Source organism: Molothrus ater, chromosome 1 (genome assembly GCF_012460135.2).
Source record: "Molothrus ater isolate BHLD 08-10-18 breed brown headed cowbird chromosome 1, BPBGC_Mater_1.1, whole genome shotgun sequence".
NCBI lineage: Eukaryota > Metazoa > Chordata > Aves > Passeriformes > Icteridae > Molothrus > Molothrus ater.
In genome coordinates, this window is record NC_050478.2 from 21503097 (window position 1) to 21529074 (window position 25978).

General features: G+C 38.4%; 1 protein-coding gene across 1 annotated transcript in view; it reads left to right on the forward strand.

Moving 5' to 3' along the window:
* Positions 1-23659: 23659 nt before the first annotated feature.
* Positions 23660-25978, forward strand: part of MINDY3 (MINDY lysine 48 deubiquitinase 3) — a 46132-nt gene continuing 43813 nt past the window's right edge. Inside the window, exon 1 of the mRNA XM_036403737.2 lies at positions 23660-23820. Coding sequence (XP_036259630.1) covers positions 23724-23820 — 97 coding nt within the window. The 5' untranslated portion in view covers positions 23660-23723. The remainder of the gene's footprint in view (positions 23821-25978) is intronic.

Sequence of the window (25978 nt, forward strand, 5' to 3'; positions counted from 1 at the left end):
AAAATATTCATCTGGTTTTACTGCAAACTCTTAAATACATTTAAATCTGAATTTGAATGCATTTCTTCAGTATATGCCATGGTTTGCCATTTTGTCAGATCTTTAGAAGTGAGAGATTCAGTTAGAGTCATCTAACCTTTCAGAATATTCAAATTTCAGAATTTGAATATTCTGAAATGTAATTGTAAATATCTCAGCTGACTCCATCTCTGTGATGAACAGAACCTGCATTCAAATACATCTAACCTTGGCATCTTTTGCCCAGCTTCATTACTGGCATGGAAAAACCTGTATTTTAGTATTATGGGGCATTTTTCCTTTAACACTATACCCATTTAATTCCTGAGTTATATACAGAAGATATATTCTGTCCATAGAAAAGTGGGACTGTGAAAAGAACATAGACCTACAAAGGTGGTCAGAGATTGTGATCATTCAGAGTTTGTGTGGATCACAGAGTTTCAGAGGAAAAACCTTATCAATACAGATACAGCAGCTCCAGCCATTATCCAGCAGAGACACACACATCTGTATTGCTCCCTTACATGCACCACCAACTCCAGAGTGACACCACACACACCTACAGAGCTCAGCAAGATCAGGGACTGCCTGTTTCAGACTTCTATGACCCTGACCGGCTCCTCTGGGTTCTCAGTAATTAATAAGTGATCACCATAATGTATTATGCATTCAAAAATCTATTTTTTATACGGATATTTCTTCATTCTCCCAAGTAACATTCATGTTGAATTCTTACTAAATGCATTGCTCTAGGTGACTGTTTCATGCTTGGGCTGTGTCTCTGTGCCCTTGCTTTCTCAGCTGCTCTCACCAATGCTCAGGAAATGCCCAGGTTGATTTTGTTAGCATTTTTATAGTACTGGGAGCAAAGAGGGAGGGGATAATGAAAAGGAAAAGAATCATTTATCAAGACAGAATTAAAAGCAAAACTTTAACAAAAATATATTTGGGTTAAGATTTTAAATGGCATTTGCCTGAATTGTCTGGGAACCAATTTCCACTTGCTGTATCCTCCTGTGGCCAGAAGGCTTATACAATGCATTTTACACTGTGATTTTCCCCATATTATAGGAGGTGAGTTATTTCAGATTCTACTGTGCTTTCAGAGTTTCAAAGCTGAGTCTTAACCTTTAAATCTGCTTATTAATACTCATGTCATGGCTCCTATTGAGAAAGAGGTTTAGTGTCACTGTCCTCAATCAGTGTCCTTTCATTCACTTTCATTAAAGAACCATGTTTTCCTGACAAAGGATAACAAATGGACGCTGTGGGTCCCTAATGTGCTTTTTGACTACAGAGCCTGTACCATTTCTCTGAAGCAATGGCAATTATTTGTCATTTTAATATGACTTGGCAAGGAGATCCAAAAACATATGACCATTATTCATCAATATGTATATCTTATGCTTGCATTAATATTAGAATATCATTATTATTACCCTGACATTGTATGAGCTAGACAAAATTACATCATGTAAAAAATGTATTAAACTATGTTCAGCTGTATCCATGCAGGAAAGCAAAAGTAATTTAAAGACCTGTAGCAGCTCTTTGTTGAATGCAGCAATTCATTTTGATTAGTGGTAAAGTCCTTTTACCTGTGTATTAATGAAATATATTTCAATACTGCTCTACTTTTAATTGAAAACAGCATAGTACTGTGTTATTGTTGTTACCAAACATACCCAATGATCACATTAATTTTCTTTGTTCTTAAAATCTCATGGTATTCCATACTCCTGACATTCCTGGTAGATAGAAGAAAAAAAAAAACAAAAGTCAATTTCTGTTAATTTGGGCAAAGGCATAGCCATGCTTTTCCCATTTTTTCTAGTTGTTTTTTGCTGTCACTGTTTTTGCTCAAGCTATTGCACATCTTGAGCTTGTATACAATACTTGAGTCCAGAACTAAGTTCATTACCATAGTTTCCTGTAGAGGAATAAAAGAGCTGTGCTTATGTCAGTGTCTGCTGTTTTAGATCCAAAACCACTGACTAAAGCCAGGGGGATACTCCTATCATTTCTTGGGTTTGTTGGACATGAAACTAAAAGTGGATGAAGGAAACATCCTAATAGTATTTAATACTTTTCTTCTCATTCCCCTCCACCTCATAAATAACACTGCTCTACAAAATAAAATTAAAAAAAAAAAGTAAAGAAAAGGAAAAGAAAAAAGGAGGTAGAAAAATCTCAGAATGAAAGCTCTGTAATAAAATGCAGGGACTTCAGGTTCTATCCAAGAAGGCTATTCAGGATATTTATCTCAGCTAAGTCTGACTTGAGGGACAAAGACTCCGCCATGAAATAACGTTTGAGGACACTTTCCTGGCAAATTGCTGGAAAACACAATTCATAACTAAACAGCAATGGCAAAATTAAAAGAGGTGATGGCAGAGGCAAGTGGCTTCAAAACGCTCAAAAAATAGTTTGTATTAGAAAGTCTGGAACTAGAATGATATAGTAATTAATTTATTAGCTGAGTAATTGTATAAACTTGATTTTTTACCTATTTCCATCTCAGCTGAATGAAGATACAAGGAACTTGATGCTCTGCTTGCAAACTTACATATGCGAGAGTTTTTCGGGTCACTTAACCCCAAGTGTCTCAGTCCCTCCATTTAGCAGGCCTGGACTAATATCCACTGTGATCTCCAAGGGGCATAGGACTCTTCCTTTCATTTATTCTCCTCAACTTTTACTTAAAAACAAAAGCTACATTATTCTACTAATTTTACATAATTTGTCCATTATTTCCTATTTTCTCCAACCGTAGCACTCAATCAGTTTTGCATCAGAAATTTCAGTTAAAATTATCTTAATCTAAAACATTCAAACCCATCACACCAACCATGAACCTCACTGTGCTATGTACTTAGATCATTGTCCATTCTAGGAAGGACTGCTCTTTGGCCTTAGTAGGCAGAAAAAGTGAGTTGTAATATGCCATTGAACTCCTCCATGAAACAACATAATGGGAAGCAATAGCTGAATCAAGCATGTATGACAGCCAAACAAAGGCACATCAATTATGCAGGTGGAGGGATTTTTTTCAGAACACCATTTTGTGCAATTCAAAGACAGGAAGAGAAAGAATCAATAAATCAACAATATGCACAGAACAGAACTGGGATTATAGCCCTAAAAAAAAGCCCTGCAAGAGTTATGTCAAGTGCTACCTGAAAGAGGCTTATAATTCCTGTCATTTTGAGTACTCTTTGTAAATAAAGAGGATGATATCAAGATACCTAACTCCTTCACACAACTTTTCCTAGAAGAAATATCTCATTGACCAATTGCCTAAGTCAACAAAAAATATATAGTAGTGTTGTTTCCAGTACTTTCACATCATCTTCACTTACATGCCAAATGAGCAGTCCAGGCAGAAGGAGATAAGTGGTTCTAGTCAGAGCAAAACCAAAAACAGCAGCAGAATGGGGAGTAAAAGGTGGAATGAAGATGTCAGCAGCATAAAAGTCACAAAATGCAATGAAGAACATGCAAAGAGACACCTGGACTGCTTTTAAATATAGGTATATGTAAAGATGATTGCAAAGGGATTCCTATGTGAAACTTCATGGTCATTTTCTATTCTTCATTAAGCATAAGAAAGTTTTAGATATGTCAAATTGGAAATATATTTTTTCAGAAGTCAAACCCACAAAGAGACTCAGTAGCTCTAAAACTGCTCAGATTTGACAAATACTGAAAGAGACTCGAAACAGGAAGATAGTAGTGTTCCCATCTCAGAACCTGGGCATATAAAGTTCTGTAAAACAGAAGGGCATCCTGCTCTGTAAAACATATGAATCAAGTGAACAAGTTGTGTTTAGTATCTTTGTCAATGACAAAGACAGTGGGATCAAGTGCACCCTCAAAAAATTTGCAGGTGACATCAAGCTGAGTGGTGCAGCTGATGGACCTGAAGGACAGGATGCCATCCAGAGGGACCCAGACAAGCTCAGGAAGTGGGTCTCTGAGAACTTCATGAAGTTGACCACAATGAAATACAAGGTGCTGTACCTGGGTTGGGACAACCTCCAATCTCAATACAGGCTGGGAGATGAAAGAATTGAGAGCCTTGACAAGAAGGATTTGGGGATGCTGGTGAATGAGAGGCTGGACATAACCTGTCAGTGTGCCCTTGCAGTCCAGAAAGCCAATTGTACCTTGGGTTGTGTCACAGGCACTGCAGATAGAAGGTTAAGGAAGGTGATTCAGCCTTTCTACTCCAATCTGGTGAGACCCCACCCTGAGTGCTGCATCCAGCTCTGGGGTGCCCAGCACAGGAAGGACATAGATCTGCTGAAGCAGGTCCAGAGTAGGGCCACAGAAATGATCAGAGGGCTGGAACAGGTCAGCTATAAAGACAGACTAAGAAAGTTGGGATTATTCATCCTGGAGAAAAGAAGACTCTAGGGGAGACCTTAGAGCAGTCTTCCAGTATCTAAAGGGGGACTTACAAAAAAAATGGAGAGAAACATTTTAATAAGGCCCTTGCAATTGGACATGAGGTAATGGTTTTAAACTAAAAGGGGGTAGATGCAGACTACATACAAAGATTAAACTTTTCACAATGAAGGTGGAGAAACATTGCAACATGATAACCAGAGAGGTGGAAGATGCCCTATCCCTGGAAACATCCAAGGTCAGGTTGGACAGAGTTCTGAGCAAAATTATTTAGTTGAAGATATCCCTTCACATTGAAGGGGAGGTGGACTAGATGCCTCTTAACAATCACTTCCAACCCAAACTATCCTATGATTCTATGTACAACAAAATAATGAAACAATTGCAGAGCATGATCAAAGAGGAAGAATGTAAAGCTTAGCTACATAGGATGGCTCTCTGAGAAGCAATGAGCTCTGGAGGGAGTGAGCTCTGGTTAGGTTTTTAATATCTTCTCAGAGTTCACTCACTAGGGTGTGTTTTTAACACCATTTTGCAATTGACTTTCTGTTTTCTACCTTTTGATGCAAAATCAGTGAGCATGTGGGATGGCCAAAATAGTTGCATCAATGATCAATTATTGCCTGGAGTGCTTAAAAGCATGCCTCTTTGGTGTTTCCTCAAGTATATATTATAGTAGGAGGAGCAATATTTCCTCAGTCTTCTGAGAGCATTACTAGGAACGAAGAAAAATGGAAAACACAGCACAATTAAGATCATTACACTTAAAAAAGAATAGCTATACTGCAAAGCACAGAAAGAAATCACAATTATTAAATATTTTTAATATGTACCTGTATTTGGCACTTTAGTTGTGGATCTTTAAGATTTGTGTTTATCTTTCCAGGTTTTAGTAAACAAAATAGAGTTGGAATGAGCTGAAAGAACCACTTTGTGCAAAATGGTTCAAGAAAGACCTGAACTGCATTTGAAATAGCAAATTACCTGCTGGTGCTATAGAGATAGATCCTAAAAATAACCTAAAAAAATTTTAAAACTGCAGCCTTTATTAGTTTCCCGACCTGGCTTACCAGTTGGAACCCACTACTGGACCCATTGGCATAGCAGTGGGAGAGGCACATGTCAGAGCAAATGGCTTGAAGTGAGCAGTGGCAACAGAGAAGCTGAGAGTGCCACTGAAAGAAATATACATTAAATATGGCACAGTAATATAAATCTCATGTAAGTTTTGTGTCTTTTCAGGACTGCACATTTGTGTAACTGCTCTGAACACAGCACCATCTTTTCCTTATACTTCATTGGAGAGGACCCACAGGAAAACATTGTGCATGTTCTTGGTGGCCACTAGTTGTGGTCTAAGAAATCAAACTTTGCATAAAGTTACAAAGAATGGGCATAAATATCTAAATGACATAAAGAACAGCTTTCCAGGATGATCTAGAACAAAGCTGTTTAAAGTCTGAAAAAATATGGAACCAATACAAGAAATCCCTTAGTGATCTTAAGGATTTGAAATAGACACAGAAAGGCAGTAATGGCTTTGATGACATGCAGTTCCTTGAGAAGGAGACCAGAGCACTGGAGAATAACAATGATGAAACAAGACCTCTAATTTCTATCATTTGGACATTTTCTTTTACCACTTGATCACCTTCTATATTGTCTATAGATAAAACAGAGATTTAAAAAGAAAAAAATACACAAGGCAGCACGGCTTATGCTAAAATACAGATATAATTTAATAGATTTAAGTATTTTATCTTCAAGCAAAATTTTTCTCACTTTACTGTTTTTTGGGTCTATCACATTGGTTGTTTTTTGCCATATTTTGCATGATGTAGCAATTTTCTGATAAACTCTCTGGGACAAGGCTTGTCTTCTACAGTTATTAATAAAATGCACAGAATACCAAAACTTTTATCCCTTTTTAGATTTTTGAGAAGTGACACTGAGAAAAAAAGCCAAAGAGGAAAGAAAATAAATAAGGGTATTATCTTGCACATTTTAAAGCCACAGATGATATATATTATACATTTGTTGCTGCTCTTTTCTTTCTGTGAAGGCAAATACTTATCTTGAGAGGTTAACTAATGCATACTGGCAGCAGGTATCCCCAACACTAAAGTGCTACACCAAGAACATCTTCAAACTCCCCATTTCCAGGTTATTTACTGTCCTTGACCTTGACTGTCCTTTGAGAAAGAGAAAATTTGGTCTTAGCTTTGATATGCAGTAGGAAAAGCTAATTAAACTCACTTGCACTTCCATTTCCAGCATCTGTGTTGCCTTTTGATGAGGAAGCTGCAAACTGAGAGCTTAACCCAAACCAAAGACACTTCTGTCAGGATCTCTGGCTATCCTGACACAGTAAAGAAACTCTGTGTCAACTTCAACATGCTTTTAGCTAATCTGGCATTCTGCAGAATTTACTCTCAGCATCCCAGTTGTATTTTGATCTGGACAGCCTGTAATTTTACAGTAAACTTTTGATACTAAAGAGCAGTCAAATTCCTTTAGACCAAAGGGAAATATTCCAATGAGAGAGTTTTATCCCATTCTAGCTTCTTTCTAAATAAAAACACTGTATAGCATTGCTTTTACTTCCACAGTGACATTCTTATGAATGGACAAAAATTTTTCCCATAATAGATAAGCCTTTCTTTTAGTGAATCAGTTCTATAAAGGTAAAGATGCAACAACACATTGGCTTGAATGATATAACTGGGTTGAACACATTTCACATGTATGAGATCAAGATATTTAATGTATAAAAATCAGGACAGTGTTCTTAAAAATGGAATATTACAGCCACATGATCTTATGAAAAAAAAAGCTTTCAATAAAACATATTTACATCTAACTAACCAATATCCAAAAGTATTCTCATAAACATTTTGCAGTCAAGCGAGCTAAAGCTACTTTTAAAAGAAACTGTCAATAATTTCTAAAATAAAGCATAAGAATAACTAAAGTGTCCTTTTGATCCTTGTGAGTATACTTTATTTGTCCTTGAAAAAAATATATCCAATGCACCTTTCAGAATGATTTATTATGTGTTATTGTTACAGTGTTCAATATTGTTCAATACTGAACTACTGTACTGATTACCGCTCTCCCAGTCTGCTTTAGTTCTATCATGTGCTTTTATTTACCACCTGAGGCAAGAACATTTTAATTGGTTTAGGGAAGCTTGAACTCTCTTTTATCAATGACACATTTCATCAAAATAGAACAAAGCCAGGAGATGTACATACTCTTCCAGTGTTGCAAAACAATGGATTTGTTTGAGGGCTTAAGTTTGGAAATGGATCTCTGCAGTGTAAATTACTTAATCACTTGAATAGCAACATCAGAACATCGTGACTTTTCTTCCATTTTTTTAATAGTAACAAAATTTATCAACAAATTGCAATAACTTTCCATATTTTAACTTCATTATAGACCAATATATGCTGCAAACTGACCCTAAATCTCTACTGTGCATCTTACAAAGATCTAGAATATAGCATAAGGTGGTTTATAGCACTGTGAGTAACAGAACTAAATCATGTACACATCGATTTTAAAAGTGTCTGTTAAAATAAGCCTTACATGAAACTGAGAGAGAATTGTAGTCATGTTTGAAGTTTCATTGTTTGCAGTGATTAGAAAAAAAATCAAATTTTTCCAGATCAGTACTGTCCCTTTAAGAAACTATATGTGACTTACTTAAGGAAGATATCACGACTTGTAAACAACAAAAGTAAATTGTCTTTCTATTTTATTAAAAGTGCTTAGCTGAAACAGACACAATCCCATTGTAAGCATTCCACTTTTAAAACTATTTTTACAAGAAAAATATGTGTATCAATAAAATATATTAGTTAAAATTAATTAGAAAGCAAGGAATAAATTTATTAGTCTGTTTCTATCAATATTGTCAACTGTGATCATAAATATTTTACTTTGAAATACAGCAAGGATTAGACAATATAAATATTTTTTCATGAACAACAGAGCTAATGAACCCTTTTCTCCTAACAGGTTACAGACTACATCCTTCACAGAGGTTGCTGCCATAGCTCCTGCTTTTATCCCAGCTTTCTGTCTGAACAAAAGGTGAAATAGCTGGCTGGTACCACACACATAGTGACCCACCAGCTGTTTCAGTACATGCGCTGGCTCCACATGTACTGACTCATATAAGTTGTTTTGTCTTTTCCTCAATGACATAGATATTAGCTATCCAATACCAACTTTCACAAAGCTTCTCAAAATTCATTACTTTTAAAATCTCAGATCCCTGTCCATATTCTTTGGAATTAGTTTTAGGATTCAAAAGTTTTGATGGATAGCTGGAAGGAAAGATGTACAGTATTGTCTTTGCTGGGAATGCCTGACGAAGGCAGCAATGAGGAATCTGACTCCATGTTCTCAGAAGGTTAATTTATTACTTTATAATACTATATTATATTAAAGAATACGATACTATACTATACTAAAGAATACAGAAAGGATACTTACTAAATGCTAAAAAGATAATAATGAAAACTCATTACTCTTTCCAGAGCCTCAACACAGCTTGGCACCAATTGGCCAATGCATCAAAACAACTCACACTGGAGACCAATGAAACAATCACCTGTGGGTAAACAATCTCCAAACACATTCCACACGTGAGCACAACACAGGAGAAGCAAATGAGATAAGGATTGTTTTCCTTTTCTCTGAGGCTTCTCAGCTTCCCAGGAGAAAAATCCTGGGTGAAGGAAGTTTTTCAGAGAATGTGAATGCCACAGTACAGAGAGGTCAAAAGAATAATTACACATGCTTTGCTTCTTTAGGAATTGAAGTTTTAAAAATGCAATATAAATACACAATGATGATGATCTTTACCTTTTGGATTTCCACAGCAGTACTTTATTGCATGTCAGAGACCCTTCAGTGTCACTGGAAAAGACTTCTGCTTCCCCCAACATTTGTGGTGCTTGATTTCTGCCTGTTTGCTGCAGGGGGAACAAGTCTGCAAACTTCAGACTCTGCAGAGGATGTGCCAGGCCTCCATGGCACTTGTTAAGATGTCCAATGGCCCTACTTCACAGATTCTTTACAGGCTGAGATGAGGAATGCCTTATCAACCCTAAATCATGAGAGACAGGTTGAGAAAAAAAGGAAAAAAGCATGATCTCCAGAACAAATCATACATTTTTAAACATTTACAGAGTACATTGACATAACTATTTGTGTTGGGTTTGTGTGATGAGGTTTAGGGAGTGGGAGGCTTACAGTGACATCAGTAACACCTCTGGGATAACAGACTTAAAAGGGGAAAAAACCGCTATGAAACAACAGCAGCCAGAAGAGACAAGTGAAAATATGAGAGAACAGCAACTCTGCAGACACCAAGGTCAGTGAGTGGCAGGAGGAGGTGCTCTGGGTGCTAGAGCAGAGATTCCCCTGCAGCCCATGGTGCAGCCCATGGTGAGGCAGCTGTGCCCCTGTAGTCTGTGCTCGGCCCTTTGGTGAAGCAGAGATCCACCTGCAGCCCACACTGGACCTCCCAGCAGAGCAGGTGGAGGCTCGAAGGAGTCACCCTTTGGGAAGCCCACACTGGAGCAGGCTCCTGACAGGACCTGTGGCCCTGAGAAGTCAGGAGCACACACTGGAGCAGGTTTGCTGGCAGGACTTTTGACCCCATGAGGGACCAACACAGCAGCAGCCTGTTCCTGAAGGACTGCACCTTGTGGAAGGGACCCACCCTGGAGCAGTTCTTCTGGAACAACTCACACTTTAATATAGATTTTTTCATTTCACAGTTATATAATTGCTTCTTTAACACCTAGTAAGGAACTTAGAAAAATGAGATTTAATGAGCATTGTATTTTACAGTGGACCTTATACTCTTTATCCATTTTTGCATTAGAAACATCCATGATACAAATATGTAATAAGCTAATGTAGTGTAGCTTATTGTTTTCTCCAGCTTGAAACAGATATTGGCATTTATTAACCACTTCAGGTTGATTTTTTTTTTAGGTCACTGACCTTTAAGCTTTTCCTTTTAGGCCTACCATAACAACATAGCTTAGAGAAGTTTTTAAACATGCTAACTGGAGCTAAATATATTCATTATTTTGGTAAAGCTTCTCAGTTAGCTTTAGAAGCAAAATGAAACAAATCTCTCTCCCATTTTTCAACTGTTCATGATTCTGAACAAGCATTTGTATTCAAAACCTCTACAGATGAAAACAGCATTCAATACTGGGAATCCATACTGAGATACAGAGAATGGGATTTATATTTCAGAAGACCAAATGGACTTTCTATTACCTTCAGTGTTCCAGGTGAACGGCTGGAAAAGCATCTGGCAAAACTCTGCCAGACTCTTAAGCTGACACAAGGTTGAAGGTCTGGAACCAGCATTTGTGCCAAGTTTCATACTAACAGAAATATGGCCAGGTATTAAAGATGACTTTTATGATGCATTTGGCAACCAACATCAAAATATTTCCAACATTATCCTAACCAAGATTTTTATATCATTTATTCTGAAAAATGAAAGAGACTGTCATCTAGAGAACTACTACCAGTACTTGTGGGATTGCTACAAAAAGTGGATATATAGGACCTAATTTTAAATAGCTTCCCCTATTCTGTTCTGCTTGGTTCTGCAGAGATGCTTTATAACACAGCTTTGTTGACGAGTCATAGGTAAGCACAGAAAAATGGCAACACTTCCAAACAATTTGTTAAAAATCCATCCAAATTTGGATCTCCTTGGACTTAAGATTCTGACCACATAAGTTGGCATTACTGTATTTCTTTACCATGTACAGTTACATATAAGAGGATGCTCAGAATGATACATAAGAGGTTGGTATATTTTTTGTGCTTATGAAAGCCTCACTGGCAAAAGTGTTAGTAAGGCGTTTATTGAAAATACTTTTAAAATTTGTATTCAGTTTTACTTTAAAAATGCTTCAAAAGCATACTGCAGGAGACACCTGACCTAATTTACAACAAGTCAATAACAAATTTTTGCACTGAATCCTAATTCCATTTAGTAATCTAAAATATTTATGTTGACACACTAAAACTTAAGAGTCAAGAAATCAAATACTGCAGACCATGCCTATTAAGAAGTTCAAAAACAGCAAAAGACCCAGCTCTAACAGGATCTCTAGGCAAAAAAAAAGGTTGCTATAACACTTGGTAACATGGGAAACATTTGGTACGTTATTATTTCACAATCTTTACGTACACACACCCAGTTTAAAGGAGTGCACTGTAAAATTATGCTCTATAGTTTCCTATAAGGCCTGGTTGATGTTACATAAAACAAACTGTATGGAAATTAAACTAGATCCTATGATTTACAATGTTCTTTCCATGTTATTTATTACACTGAATCAGTTTATATATATATATATACACCATATATACATAATATTAATCTCTGGATTGTTTTGAGTTAGCACATTATTCCTTAAATTCTATTCCCTTTCTTTCCTTTTGTTTATGGGCTGCAATAAATTCTTATTGTTTCTCTTTCTTCATTTTACAAGGTAAAAACTGTTCTTAATGCCTCATCTTATGGGTATAAAAATGGAAGTTGATGGAGCACACTGTTATGATTTATACAACTTCACCCAGAACTGCCTGTGTATTTAATCCCATAGTGAGACTATAATGTCTATATAGCTACCATTTATTTCAGAATAATAGTATTTAATACTCAAAAGACATAACTTGGCGTGGGGGGGGGAAGCATTACAAGAGAGAAAACCAAGAAAGGCTAGAAACAGATTAATTATCAATGTACAATAGCCAAGCTATCTGTAGTCTGACTTTAGATCTGAGCATACATTGCACAGTGATTTTGTCTTGGTGCTTTTCCTCTCCAGAGAACAATGCCTGCAAGAACAAAGATGATCCTGTAACTAGTTACTAGCTTGCATGCAAACATTTCTCTTTTAAGCTTTCAAATACTGGACTGTCAGTGGGGGAAATCTCAATTTTCTGGTAAATTTTCTGGTTAGTACCATAGTGAGAAAGCACCAAGATACTTCAATTCAAGTAGGAAACTGCTAAGCTGTTAATCAAACCACTCAGTATACAATTTATAGTAACTATGTTGTTGCTTCATTAAAATGACTTCACCTCTCCATTGAAGATGAGACTTCAAAATTACTAATAAACTTCTCTCAACAGAAGGAATACACATCATCATCATCATCACGATTAGTCTGGGAATCAGAAATTACAGGAAAAAAGAAAACAGAACCACAGGAAAAGCAAAAAGTATAGGTTTCAGCTGGATCACTATTGGTGTAGGCAAACAATAGATGAATGCAATTACTATGATGTTCTTATGAGAGAAGTTATCAAATGAAATATCAAGATGACATAGAGAAAGTGAAATACATATAATACTGTTCATGCACTTCTAAGACTCAAGCAACAGACTATACAAATGAAAATTCACAACTGATTTTCTCTTCTTTCCTTTTAGTTGCTTCATTTTTATATATTTCCCTGCAAAACAAAACTCCATTGACCTGTAACTGTCACTTCAAAACTATGAATGAAGAGAGAGAAATCTCTCCTACTGGCATCAGTCCATGCGCATTCAATAACTACCATAGACAGATGCAGTTGGAAAGCACCACTGGAAAACACACCAACACCCTACTCAGTGTAAGTCTATTCAGACCCAAATGCTGAAGGCAGTGGCCAGTCTCCTTGGGTGAAGATTCCACAACTTGTACAGGCAATCTGTTGCAGCATTTGACCACTCAGGGCAAAGGTTTTCCCCTTGCACTGGGATGGGCTTCCAACATTCCAGTGCTCTAACTCCTGGTCACAGGCTCTTGTCCTCCCACTGTACTGCTCTGAGGAGAGCCTAGGTCTGTCTTCTCAACACTCTCCTGTTGAGGGAGGCATATAGAGCATTAGTCTTCTCTACTTAGGACAGAAAAAACACATCTCTCCTTGTCCATCATGTCCTATAGCCCCCTAAACATCAAAATGGCTCTCTGATGCACTTGCTCCACTATGTCAATATCTCTTCTGTGTTGGGGAGCCCAAAACCGGACACAGCTAGAAATGTGGTCCCACAAGTGCTAGATAGAGGGAAAAAAACATCATTGCTCTTCTGCTGCTGGCTACTTTCCTCCTAGCACAGCCCATGATGCACCTGTCCTTCTTTGCCAGAAGTGCAGATCACTGGCGATTGCGTTCAACTCACTGCTCACAGAGGCCTTGGGTCCTTTTCTACCAGGCTGCTTCCTAGCCAGCCAGTGCTGCCCTGTGCTGTTCCATGGGTTTATTCCATCCTGGCACTTGGTATTCTGCTTTGGTAATTTTCCTGAGGTCCCTGACAGCCCATTTCTGGAGCCTGACAAAGGTCCTTTAAACAGCAGCCCTGCACCCCAATGTAGTGAACACGCTTCCCAATTCATGTATCTGCAGACCAGCAAAGGATGCACTCAGTCCAGTCATCCAAGCTGTTACTGAGAACAAGCATGGTTGGAATCAATCCCCGAGTCAAGCAACTCATACCTCGCTGCCAGGTGAGCTTTGTACCAGCAATCACTACCTTAGAGTTCAGTGGTTGAGCTAATTTTCTACCCATCATACTGTCTATTTATTCAGCTCACCAGTTTGGCTATAGGAGCACTATTTACATTCTTAAAAGCCTTGTAATACAACATCCATTACTCTTAATGGCTTAGCTGGTAATCTCATCACAGACTAGAAGGTAGATGATCCTCCCAGACCACATGGCATAGAGAAAATATAGGCAAAGAAATCTTATCAGAGTTGAGAGGTGGCCAGAGTACATAAGAAGCAGTTCCATGGCAACTGCTTCTGACTGGCGCAAACTCAAAAATCCAGAAATCTGGGAAGCCAGAACGAGTTAGTTGCTTGCTGGCCTTGCATTTTCTTCTGAAATTTTGTTGGGTGACTTCTCTTTCCCCAAGGTTTCTGCTCATTGTAAAGATGATGCCCTCTAAAATTCAAAAGAAGCAGTTGGGATTTTTGTTTTCTCTATCATTTGTAGCAAGTTCTCATGCAAATGCATCAACACTGGAAGCTCAGAAGTGCAAGATTTAGAGTATATGTCCTTCTCACTCATTGCCTGAAATTAACAGATTTCTTCACTAAAATACATAAAGCTTGTTAAAAATTTTGCCATGCTAAGCCACACATGGATTTTTCTCTACAATGTCATATGAAAAATTTTCCAAGCCAAAAACGTTTCTCTGTCATCATGTGAGTCATCATAGCACTGACTTACATTCATATCTCCTGATGAGCTCCTCAGTTTTGCTTTCAGTTGCACTGCTACAGAATGAAGTATTCGTAAAAAGAGGAGAGGAAAGCTGCACTAGGATTTCACTGTACATAGGTGATACTGCTGAAAATATACTAATGCTGACTGCTTACGAAGATTTTTAAAGCAAAAATAAATTAGTGAGGCAATAGGAGATGCAAATGGCTTTTGAAACCCATCCGTATGCACTTCATGTAATGCTAAGTTTTGTAAAACACTATGCAAGGATGTACCATATGTCAAATTGCAGAACAGGCTCTGACACTACCAGTTTCAAACATTTAATAACAAGTATTTAATCTTCAACCATTTCTAGTGACTGTGACAAGATGCTTGAATATCAGACCATCTCCTCTGTTTTCCACAGCCAGCCATCTTAAGATGAGGGTTGCCATAATACTTTAAGTGCTGATTATTTTTATAAAAGCAGTGTTAGCAGCAGCAGTCCCAATGTTGTGCTGAATAAGCAGTTTTCTTTTTAGCAATACTTTTTAGGTTTCTAAGAACATGTAATATCCAAAGCTACTTAGTATATTTCAAAGAGGCAGCAGGGAAGCAAAAAGAAAAGAGGAAAACACCTCTTAATAGGCTCAAGACTTTCTGGAATTGTTAGTTTCACAAAACATAAAGAAAATTGAATTTGTACAAAACAAGGAAACTTGTTTATTTCCATGTAACAGCAAAATTAAAATAAAACAGAACACTTCTAATACTTGCAGTTATGGTCTGTAGGGACTATGAATCATTCCAAGGAATCATTCCAAGTGTTTTATTTGAGGAATAGATGGTTTTAAGTAACAATCAAATGTAGTGTTGAGGAAATGCTCCCATTCATCTACAAGGTTTTTAACTGAAAGAGGAATGTGGTATTGAGGATATGTTCCTAATTAATCTAGACAGTTCTAGATCACAATCTCCTCTTGAAGCTTTGATGTCTATCAATTGCTGCTTAGAATGACAGGAGAGAGGTTATTAGATTTTACTAGTATTTATTATTTATTCCGTTGGTTTTTTTTTAAATAAAAGAATGGGAAGAAAATAAAAATATAAGCATAATTTTGTTTGGGGAGAAATTTAAAAGGAAAAAAACCAACAACCCAAAGTCTAATGCAGTTAATATGTTCAAGAATAAAAGTTGTCAGTAAAAATGCCAGCAGTATGTAAAATGGAGACAAGTCATGGTTGTTGCGGGAAACTGTAAATTTGAATCCTTCACTTTGTTTTCCAAAGCAGATGTTCAGCTGCTATAAATCAGCAAAACTCCCTGACCCTTAATTTCTTAACCACATGAATGTGCTGAGGATTTTTTTTCCACTGAATTTAGTTAAGGTAAGTAGCAGTACTCTAGCTATTCTAAGAACTACAACACCCTCTATTGGGCAAAGAATTTTCACTCAAGTATGGAAAACCAGTTAATTTCAATGATCCAAAGCAACCACTGGTTGCATTCTTCCAAATGTCAAACTTGAGTGCACAATGCACATACACAGTCTATACAAATAAACTATATCTAAATATAGTGATGTATAAAATCCTATGATTTATTTTGGTGGAATGATAACATTTTATAAAGAGAAAGTAGGAATTAATCTTTTGATGAAAGAAAAGACCATCTCAACTCAATAATGAGGTTACTCTTGAACCCCCTTTCCCTGAATTTTCTCATTTGATGGGTGCTTTTTTCAGTACTGCTCAACATCTCCTCTGGACAAATCAGTTTTCCCAATATAGGTGCTCCTTTTAAATTTGATCCTTGCATTCCTCCTTATGTATTCTTAAAATGTCCTAAGTATGTTATACTTTTTAAGGTTGCACTATCACAGGCCGAAAGAACTTACAGATTCTTGCAGAGAGTGTATCAGTATGAAAGCAGATGGGATTTTCAGCTGCGTCTGTGAAAAGAGATGAAATAATGAATTTTCATCACAAATCAGAAGGATACAACAGGAAGAAATAGATTGTTGCAAAAATAAAAAATCACTAACATTTAGATTAATACTTAAGAGAGAAAACAATGGTTTGGGATGGAAAATTTATGAAAAAGGCAAGCATTATTAAACAGAAGTATTGTATATGAAGGGGAGATGAGAACCAGTGTGTCAGGGTTTTAAAACAGAGGAGTTTGAAACAGAAAACCTGTAAAAGTAAGAAAAATAATTTAGAGAGCAAGACACTTAAAAGGGCAAATGGTTTTGATTGCCCCATTTAGAGAAGGAGGTGCCTATCCCTTTAGTAGAGACCACTTTCTGAGCATCTGTTTTCTCCTATCAGCCCTCTGAACCACCTCTTCCTTCTGCAGTCTCCCAACACATCACCTGCTTGGAAACAAAACCGCTCCAGTCAAACCACCTTTCCAAGATAAAAAGGAAAGTTATTCTAAACACATTGATGGCATCTTCTGCTGGAAACCAGTTCTTTTAGAAGACTGGAACTTTCCTGTTTAATTTTGACTAAATAATGCATATTTAATTAAGATTTCAGTGCAATTAATATATTTCAATTCAGCTTTTTTTTAAAATCAAAAATTCAGTTCCTTGTATCAAATAACTTTTTAGTTTGAAATGCAGTTCACTTTACTAAATTTGATGAATCTAAATGCCTTTTATCTTTCCTTTTGTGCATTGTCACTGCCAGGTAAATTCTGTAATTAACCAGAGGATACTGACTGCACAGCAAGTTATTAGCCCATTGGATAATTTAGCTTTAAGCTTGCCTGAGCCACTTCTAACTAATAATGCCAGAGGTATAGTATTAGTATTACTGTGTTGGAAGTTGTCATCCTTAATTTAATTATACTACTAATAGTCTTAATAATTACAGACTTTTTTCCTTGCCAATTACAATGTCTGTTTTTTTTCTTTTTCTCATAAAAAAATTGAAGCCCATAATCCAAAGCGTGCGCTGAGAGCAACACACTGAATGACCACGTAAGGATAATGGATGTTTAAATTTACCTGTCTTTGTAAGATCTTTTTATTTGGAAATAATAGAGAACCTCAGGATGCTTTGGGAGAGAAAAGATGACTTTTGTCTTTAAACAACAAGAAAATTCCATGGTAACTTGCAAAAAATGAATAAATTACTCTTTCTGAAATAGTCCATTTTCCTCTTCCATACACTTATGAATTGTAAATGAAATGCAACAGTGAGTAGAATGGTTAAGTTCTGATGTAGATTGTACTAGGAGTACAGGGATATTCACCCACTGGTGTTTCTGTAAATGATGGAGTTTTAGCTCCAGCAGTTTTAAACAGCTTACCTAAAACTAATCTATTGTCTATAGCATTAAGACACTATTTATATATATGTTATATATATAAGAAATAATATATGGTATATACACAAGAAAAATCTCTTTTTACCTTGCTATCAGAGAAAGTTGTGACTCTCCTGAAACTCCTTCTCATTCCACAAAGATGTCAGTCCCAAGCATTCACGTGCACAGGATAATCACTGGCTTCTTTAGTCTCATCAACAGATTCTGAGGGCAAATAGCTACTATGAAATTGCCCTTTTGCTCTCTTCTGTAATTTCAGTAGGAGCAAGTATACTAAGAAATGTTTCCACCTAACACTAATTCATCATTTCAAAAGAGGAAATAAGAAATACGAGAGCTTTTTGTTTCTTAGACTTGGACTCATCTTCTGAGAATTTGGTCCTGATACATAGTTCAAAATAAAAGTTTTACCCTCTTCTCAAAACAAGGAGGCCTAAGGAGAAACAAGAGGGGCCATGAAAGTGTCAGGGCCATAGGATGTCTCTTGACACTTGAAGAATTTAAATTTTGGGTCCCAATTTTCCTCCCAGTCTTTATCCTGGCAGAAAGCACCTTAGACTGCTCTAGATTGGAGGAGCTTTTCCTTTGCCAGACAAAACATGCTATTAGACCACCCCAATTCAGGATGGGTACACTGAGCAGATAAGCATGACCATGTTCTTGTCTCTTCCATATAGTGTCCCACTGTCTGACCTCAGCACAAAACAGGGATCAGCATCTCTTCCCACCCCCACTTTGCCATCACTGCTACTACAATTACCTTAACCTCTTCAGTGAGAAACAGTTGGAAGAGTGAACATCAGCTGCAGTCCAAATCTTGCCTCTGCTACAAGGGATGGAGTCATCAGCATTCTGTAAGCTGGTGACATTCATCATTCCTCAAACACAGATGTGTACACAATGGAATTTTGAGCATGACTTCTGACATTAAAATTTCTCCTCAGTGATCACCCTGAGACTAAATAGTCATCTAGTACTTCATGTTGCACTATAAACAAAGTTCACAGCTAGGAAATAGGCATCCAACACCAACAGGCAGACAGCTAAACATTTTTGTGATTTGGTTCAACAACATTTTCTAGCCTACCACAAGTTTCAACTTCTTAGTAAAATTTTTTTATACAGCTCTGATTGATAGACTGATTTTTGTTTTGCTGGGTTGAGAGGGCAGAAGGACGGGGTGAGGTAATTAAAAGAGGGGAGTAAACAAAAAAGGGAACTGTAGACAACCTTCATACACATTTTTACCTCCTCAGAACAATTTAGTAATACAACACCATTGCAATTCCCTATGGATCTATATGAACTAAGTAGCCTGCCATTAGTTAATATATTTGTTTTTACTACCACCCAAGCCAGCTTTATTAAAGACAAGTAAGGCAAAACTATCTCAGTGTAGATGAACTTTACTGAGATATGTCTGGCAAAAATCTACAATGTCTGTAACTTGTACTGCTGACTGTCAACAATTCATAGCAGTAAATCCATAAAATCTCAATTAGAAGTTTCACTAAGAGATGTAATTCTTTAAAAATAAGTTAAGTAAACCAAATAGGACTGCACACTTAGAGACTATATGCTTATGTTCTTTACCTACTCCTTCTGTCTAGCAAAGAACTGTTCTAAGATGTAACATACTGCAACCAACAGAATCAAGCTAATCTAAGTGAGTTTGGATTAGAGATTAGAAGGGAGAGAACAGTATCTCTCCTATGTTTTCCTAAAACCCCAAACCCACCACACTAGTCTGCAGAGAGAATCATCTGCACAAAGAAAAAAAAGCTGCATCTTAAGTCTCCAATCCAACCACATGATGGCAGTCCAACATTAAAAAAAGGAAAAAATCCCCTGCATTAAGAGAAACTATTTGAAAAAGTAATATAAAATTGATACATATTGTTTATAATATAACCAAACAGTGTTGCAGAGCAGTAATTTTCAGTCTTTCTCTGTTTGCATACCTCTAAACACTTGAAGGACTTAAAGACCCAAAATGCAGATAAATATGCTGTTTATCTTCTGTGAAACCCTTCACAGATGAGTGTTGCAGTGTGATGTAATAGATGAGTTTTGCCTCCCAGAGTCCACAGAAAAAGGATTTAAATACCAGTTTCATAATTTTAGAAAATACTATTTTGAAGTAGTAGTATGCAGATTTGCACTGTCTTTGTTAAGAGTTCTGACTTCAATTCACTTACATTTATTTCTGAAATCCAGCATAGCTGTCAATGTGCTATTGTACAACTGAGCTTGTAGTTTCTTCTAATCATGCTTTTTAGTTTCCTCCTCACTAACTGAAACTCAACTATCTACACAAATTCACACACAAAGCTTCCTGTCCAAATCTTTGATAGGCATATGCAACACATCATTATCTTATGAATGCCCAACACCTATAAGAAACTGATGACATCCAGAGTCTCATTTGCTTGGATTCAATATTTGCTACAGTTGATATATAGTTTGATTTTTACCATTTTTATTAGTGAGGCTAATGATTTCAGTGATATTTCATGGTATTTCCAAAATAATTTCCCAATGCTTTTCCTAACCAGCATGACAGATTGTTCCAGTTGGCACATATCCCCAGAACTGCTCCCTTGTTCCTAGATGAATTAATTTTTATTTGTCTTTATTGAATTGCATGTTCTGTATGCCAACCAAATCAAGATGGGTGAAATCATTTAACATCTTGTGTCTCTCATTACCATCTTTGCTTTTGCCAGTATTGTGAGTAACTCTGAAAATGTGTTTTCTCATACCAAATTATACGGATCAAATTAGCAATATCAGAGTTCATATCAGTTGCTGGTGAGAGCATTTTTACACAACACAAGGCATTAGCTGCAAACCAGTCACTGCTACACAAAAATACTGCTACTGCAGCATATGTGGCAATTTGTCATTCTAACTCAGGTTGGAAATACAGATTTAAATTTATATTGATGCTACAGGTGATACGAGCTGCTAGGTCACCTGCAGGTCTGTAATCACAGATTTGAAGCTGATAAACATTCTTGGTACTCCATGGTAACAAAGTAAATTTGTTGCACTTTAATTTAGAACACATTAAACTGTGGAATCTCTTCTGGCTCACAGCTCTCTAGGTTGTGACTCAGCTTTTCCTTACATGTGGAAAAGTTTCACTGTGAATACCTCTTTCGTACCTATGAAATCAAAGGGCATGCTCATTAACTTCATTCACAATCACCACAGAGTTGTAGAATCATTTAGGCTGGAAAAGACCTACAAGATCAAGTCCAACCTTTGATCACCACCTTGTGAAGCAGACCATGGCCCTGAGTGACACATCCAGCCATTTCTTGAACACCTCTAGTGATGGTGACTCCACCACCTCTCTGAGCAGTGCACTCCAATGATTCATGACCTTCTCCATAAAAATTCTTATGTCGAATCTGAGCCTATCCTGGTGCAGCTTCAGACTATGTCCTCTCATCCTGTCACTGGTTGTCTGGGAGAAGAGCCCACTCCTCACCCGGCTACAGCCTCCTTTCAGGTCGCTGTAGGGAGTGATAAGGCCCATCCTGAGGCTCCTCTTCTCCAAGCAAAACAACCTCAGCTCCCTCAGCCACTCTTCATGACTCACCTTCTAAACCCTTCCCTGGGCTCACTGCCCTTCTGTGGAGACAATGTTTTTCTTGAAGTGATGATCCATGACACCAGAGATGAAGAGGAGGAGGAGCTTCTCCAGCCTTTTGCTGCTTCTGGGTGGTGCCATACAACTTCTCTGCTGTACAGCAGTGGCCATTGCCCCGTGGCAGGTTCAACATCCTTGTTTTGCAGTGCCTTCTTCCCTCTCTCTACTGAATTGTTTTTCAGATTGCACCCTGAACATCCATAATAATATATTTTTTTTTTCCCTACAACAAGCCCAGGAACTTGAAAAGCCAGCCTAAAACTTGCACTTCTTTCCTCTGCCTTGTAAAGCCTTCCTATTAATGGATACAGGCTGAAATTTGTTGAGCTGACTTAGACTTGCACCATGGCACCATTTTGATGATTCGTTTTCTGAAAAACTTCACATGTATATACAACAACACACTTTAAAATAAATGTACTTTGGTATTTTCCTCCTGCACATGGGATGTTTACAATTTCAAGTCTGGTATACCTCGTATTAATGTACTACAACAAAATTTGCTTTTTACTGCACTATTGATTTGAAAGACACAAAACCTAGCAACATAATGGCCTTTGTTAGAGTATGTACAGAACTCAATTTTGTTGTCATCATGCCTTTAATTCTAATTAGATTCTTTCTCATTGTTTGAAGTTCTTTCTTTATGCTAAAAATCAAAGTGTCAATTATAATTGCATTGTTTATTCACAGAATCCATTCTGATAATAAATATTGAAGGAAATTGATGAGTTGTCAGTAATTATTCAGAAAATGCTTAACTGTGCATATAGTTGAAAACGTTTGAAAATCAGAAGTACAACCACCCCATCTTCTGATCAATTTGTGGTATGACATGTCAGAAAACTCAGAAACACGTTTGATATTGGTGATTTTCATATTCAATTCAGAATGATTGCACGTGTAACAGCCTCAATATGTGCTCAATCTTTATAAAAGCACCAAGTGTATGATGAAAGACAAGGAACTACTGGAGAGAGTCCAGTGGTGGGCCACACAAATGAATAATGGATTGGAGCATCTCTCATACAAGGAAGGGCTGCTGGAATTGGGCCTATTCAGTCTAGAGAAGACTGAAAGGGAATTTAATCAATGCATATAAATGAGGTATAAATACCTCAAAGGTGGGTGCCAAGAGGGTGGTGCCAGGCTCTTTTCAGTGGTGCCCAGTGACAAGATGAGGAGCAATAGCCCTAAACTGAAACACAAAAAGTTCCACTCAACGTGAAGTAATATAATTTTACATTGGGGATGGCAGAGCACGGGCACAGGCTGCCCAGGAAGGTCATGAAGTCTTTCTCTGAAGACATTCAAAACCCACCTGGAAACTTTCCTGTCACAGGCTCCTGGTGACTCTGCCTTAGAAGGGGCTCGGGCAAGTTGATGTGGAGACTGTCAAAGGGGATATTCAGACTAGATTATTAGAAGAATCTTTTTCACCGTTACGGTGCTCAGGCATTGGAATAGGTTGCCCAGGGCGGTGGTGGAGTCAGGGTGCCCCAGGTGTTTAACAGGAGTCTGGGTCTGGCGCTTAGCGATGTGGTCTAGGAGGTGACAGTGGCACTGCGGGGTGATGGTTGGACTCGATGCTCGTAAGGGTATCTTCCAACGCCGATGACTCCGTGATTCTCTAATTCTATTTCCAGAGCTCCCTTCCAACCCTAGCGATAGAGTAATTGTTTAAGAAAGTGGGCACCACACCGCAGCTCCATTTCGGCCGCACACCGCAGGAAGGATTCCAAGTGCGAACACACAACAATTGCATCTCGGGAACGTTTAAATCGAAAGGCTGCTCCCTCAGGGACCCGCTCCGTCCCGGATTTGTCACAGCGATGCCCAGCCCCGCACGCCCCCGGGCCCGCGGAAGCACCAGGGCCTGCTGGGGAAGCGGAAGGGCCGCCCCGCCCCGCCCGGCCCGGCCCCGCCCGGCCCGGCCCGGCCCCGCCCCGCCCGCGCGGCCCCGCCCCCGCCTCTCCTGCGCAGGGGCAGCCGGAGTCGCCGGAGCCGCCGCGCCCGCCCGGCGCCGGGGCCGCCGCCGCCCCGCCATGTCCGAGGCGGGCCAGGAGCTCGTCCACCTGGTGTGGGGCAAGAAGGCCGGGCCCCGCGGGCTGGCCGACACCATCTTCTGCCGCTGGGCGCAAGGTACCTGCGTGCGCCGTGCCCCGCCGGCCCTTCCCGCCCCGCTGCCCGCCCGCCCGCCGGGCACGCCGCAGCGCCCGCGCCGCCCCCCGCGCTGGGGCCCGGGTGCCTGAGGGGCGCCGTGCCCTGGGCGCTGCTCCTGTGCCTGTGTCCGCGCTGGCCCACGCGGGAAAATGATGCAGCAGCTTCCCTTGCTCAATAATTATTTTGGTTTTTTGCAGCATAATCGTCACACATTATGCCACACATCTCCGCAGGAACTTAGAATTGTGTAGAAAATTATCTGAATTTATTAAATATAACAACAGTGTCTTATGTCGTGATTTTACATAGCTTGTGGAAACGAACATAAGTTGTGCTGTGGTTTTGGGTTTTTTGTGAGGAATATATGAGTCACAAATAGCAAAAGCGGGGCTAAACTTGGGACAGAGACCCACAGGTTTGTTTTTTGAACTGGTTATTTGGCCGTGGAAGCAGGTGCATGCCAGTACTAGGACATGCCAAGAGATAAAGCACCAGTAACTCTGGAACGTGTGGTATTTGTAAGGTGTTTTTTCTGTGTTTAAGTTGTACAGCCAGTGCAGGGTTTGTTCTTGATGAAAGCTTGTTGGTGATCCTTAAAAGTGCAATTGCAATGCTTACCTGTAAGAATCATATGCAAGGAATTAGGGCACCTATTCTGGCTGAAAGAAGGGAATAGTAGCCTTCTCTGCAACTTACTGGGGGCTTTGAGGAATTCTAATAATGATTCATGTTCATGATAAAACTCTTGATTCCTGGAGAAAATTTGTAAGTGATAGTAGAATTTATAGATAAAAAGAATGTGTCCGGGTCTCAGGTTAAAGTTGCTTGAAACTTAGTTTCTTAGTGTTCTCTGTTCCTTTTTATTTTTTTAACAAGGGTGTTGTCATCTACATAGTTTCAGTAGATTTGGGAGCTGCGTAGCTGCTCCCCACTACTGGACACAGTGTATTACCAGACTCATATTTTTTTCCCTATGTTTATCTGTCTTCAGATAATTCAGTGATAAATATTTAGGGAAAAAAGCCAAATTCCTTCTAAGATCTAGAATTGAAGCAGGCACAGCAAAGCATTGCTTTTCCTAACAAAATTGCTTATTGAAACGTAATCACTTTCTGAAATATCTCTAAGTTTTGGTAATGTAGCGGTTTCAGTACAAGGTGTGTGCAAAGTCAGAAAAGAAGAATTGGTGTTAGAAAGTTTAATTATTTCTTTAACTGGTAATGTTGGATTGCCACAATTGAAGTTTTAAAGATAGTTTGTATGAGAAATTTCAGCAGTTTCAAAATTTATTGAAATGTGTGTTATAATGCACTGTACTTGTGATTGAATGAGGGCTTAATGGAAAAGGTCTCTGGAGTTCTTGGTGGCTTCTGCAATGGAGGCATTTCCAATCTGTCTTTAGGGAAAGTCCTGTGACTAGAATGTGTAGTGCATCTGTTTCCTTCTCTATATCCCTCTCAGTATAATCAATTTTGTGTAGCAAAACCCCATGACATTAAGTTAGACTGTTTGGAGGTCTTGTGCTGAGAATCAAAACAGTTAATTCCAGTCACTTACCTTGTGTAGCTGCATAATACTTTCACCCAGCTTTCAGTTTCTATCTTGTTGATAAAGTTCTGCAGCATTTACTTGCTGCAAAGGAGGCCCATCAGCACTGACTCATCAAGATTTAAAAGAAAAAAAAAGCAACAAATAGATCAAGCTTTATTATTTACAAACACTTGAAAGTTTAAAAGATAGACCCTGTTCCACATTAGAAGGGCTGAAAGCATCAAACAACTAGTTTGGTGTTGGGTTTGTTTTTTTTTTTGTTTTTATTTCTTTTGATTGTAGTGCCAGCAGTGCTGTTTATTTTGGATACTTGCTGAGCATCGTCTGATCCTTTCTCAAACCCTATGGAAGCTGAGAGCTATGATTTTCATTTGGAAAGAAAAGTAGGGAGTTGGGAGGGTGTTGAGGAACCTAAGACTGATAGCTGTCAGTTTCTGAGTGAAGACAGCGCATTCCAGGAATCCTGTTATGCGCCAGACTCCTTGACCATCGTACTCGTTTGAAGATGGGCTGGTTTGCCAGCAGGTAGAGAACTGACCCAGCTGATGTGGATGAGCTGTTGGAAGTTAGTGGAAGTAATTGCCTC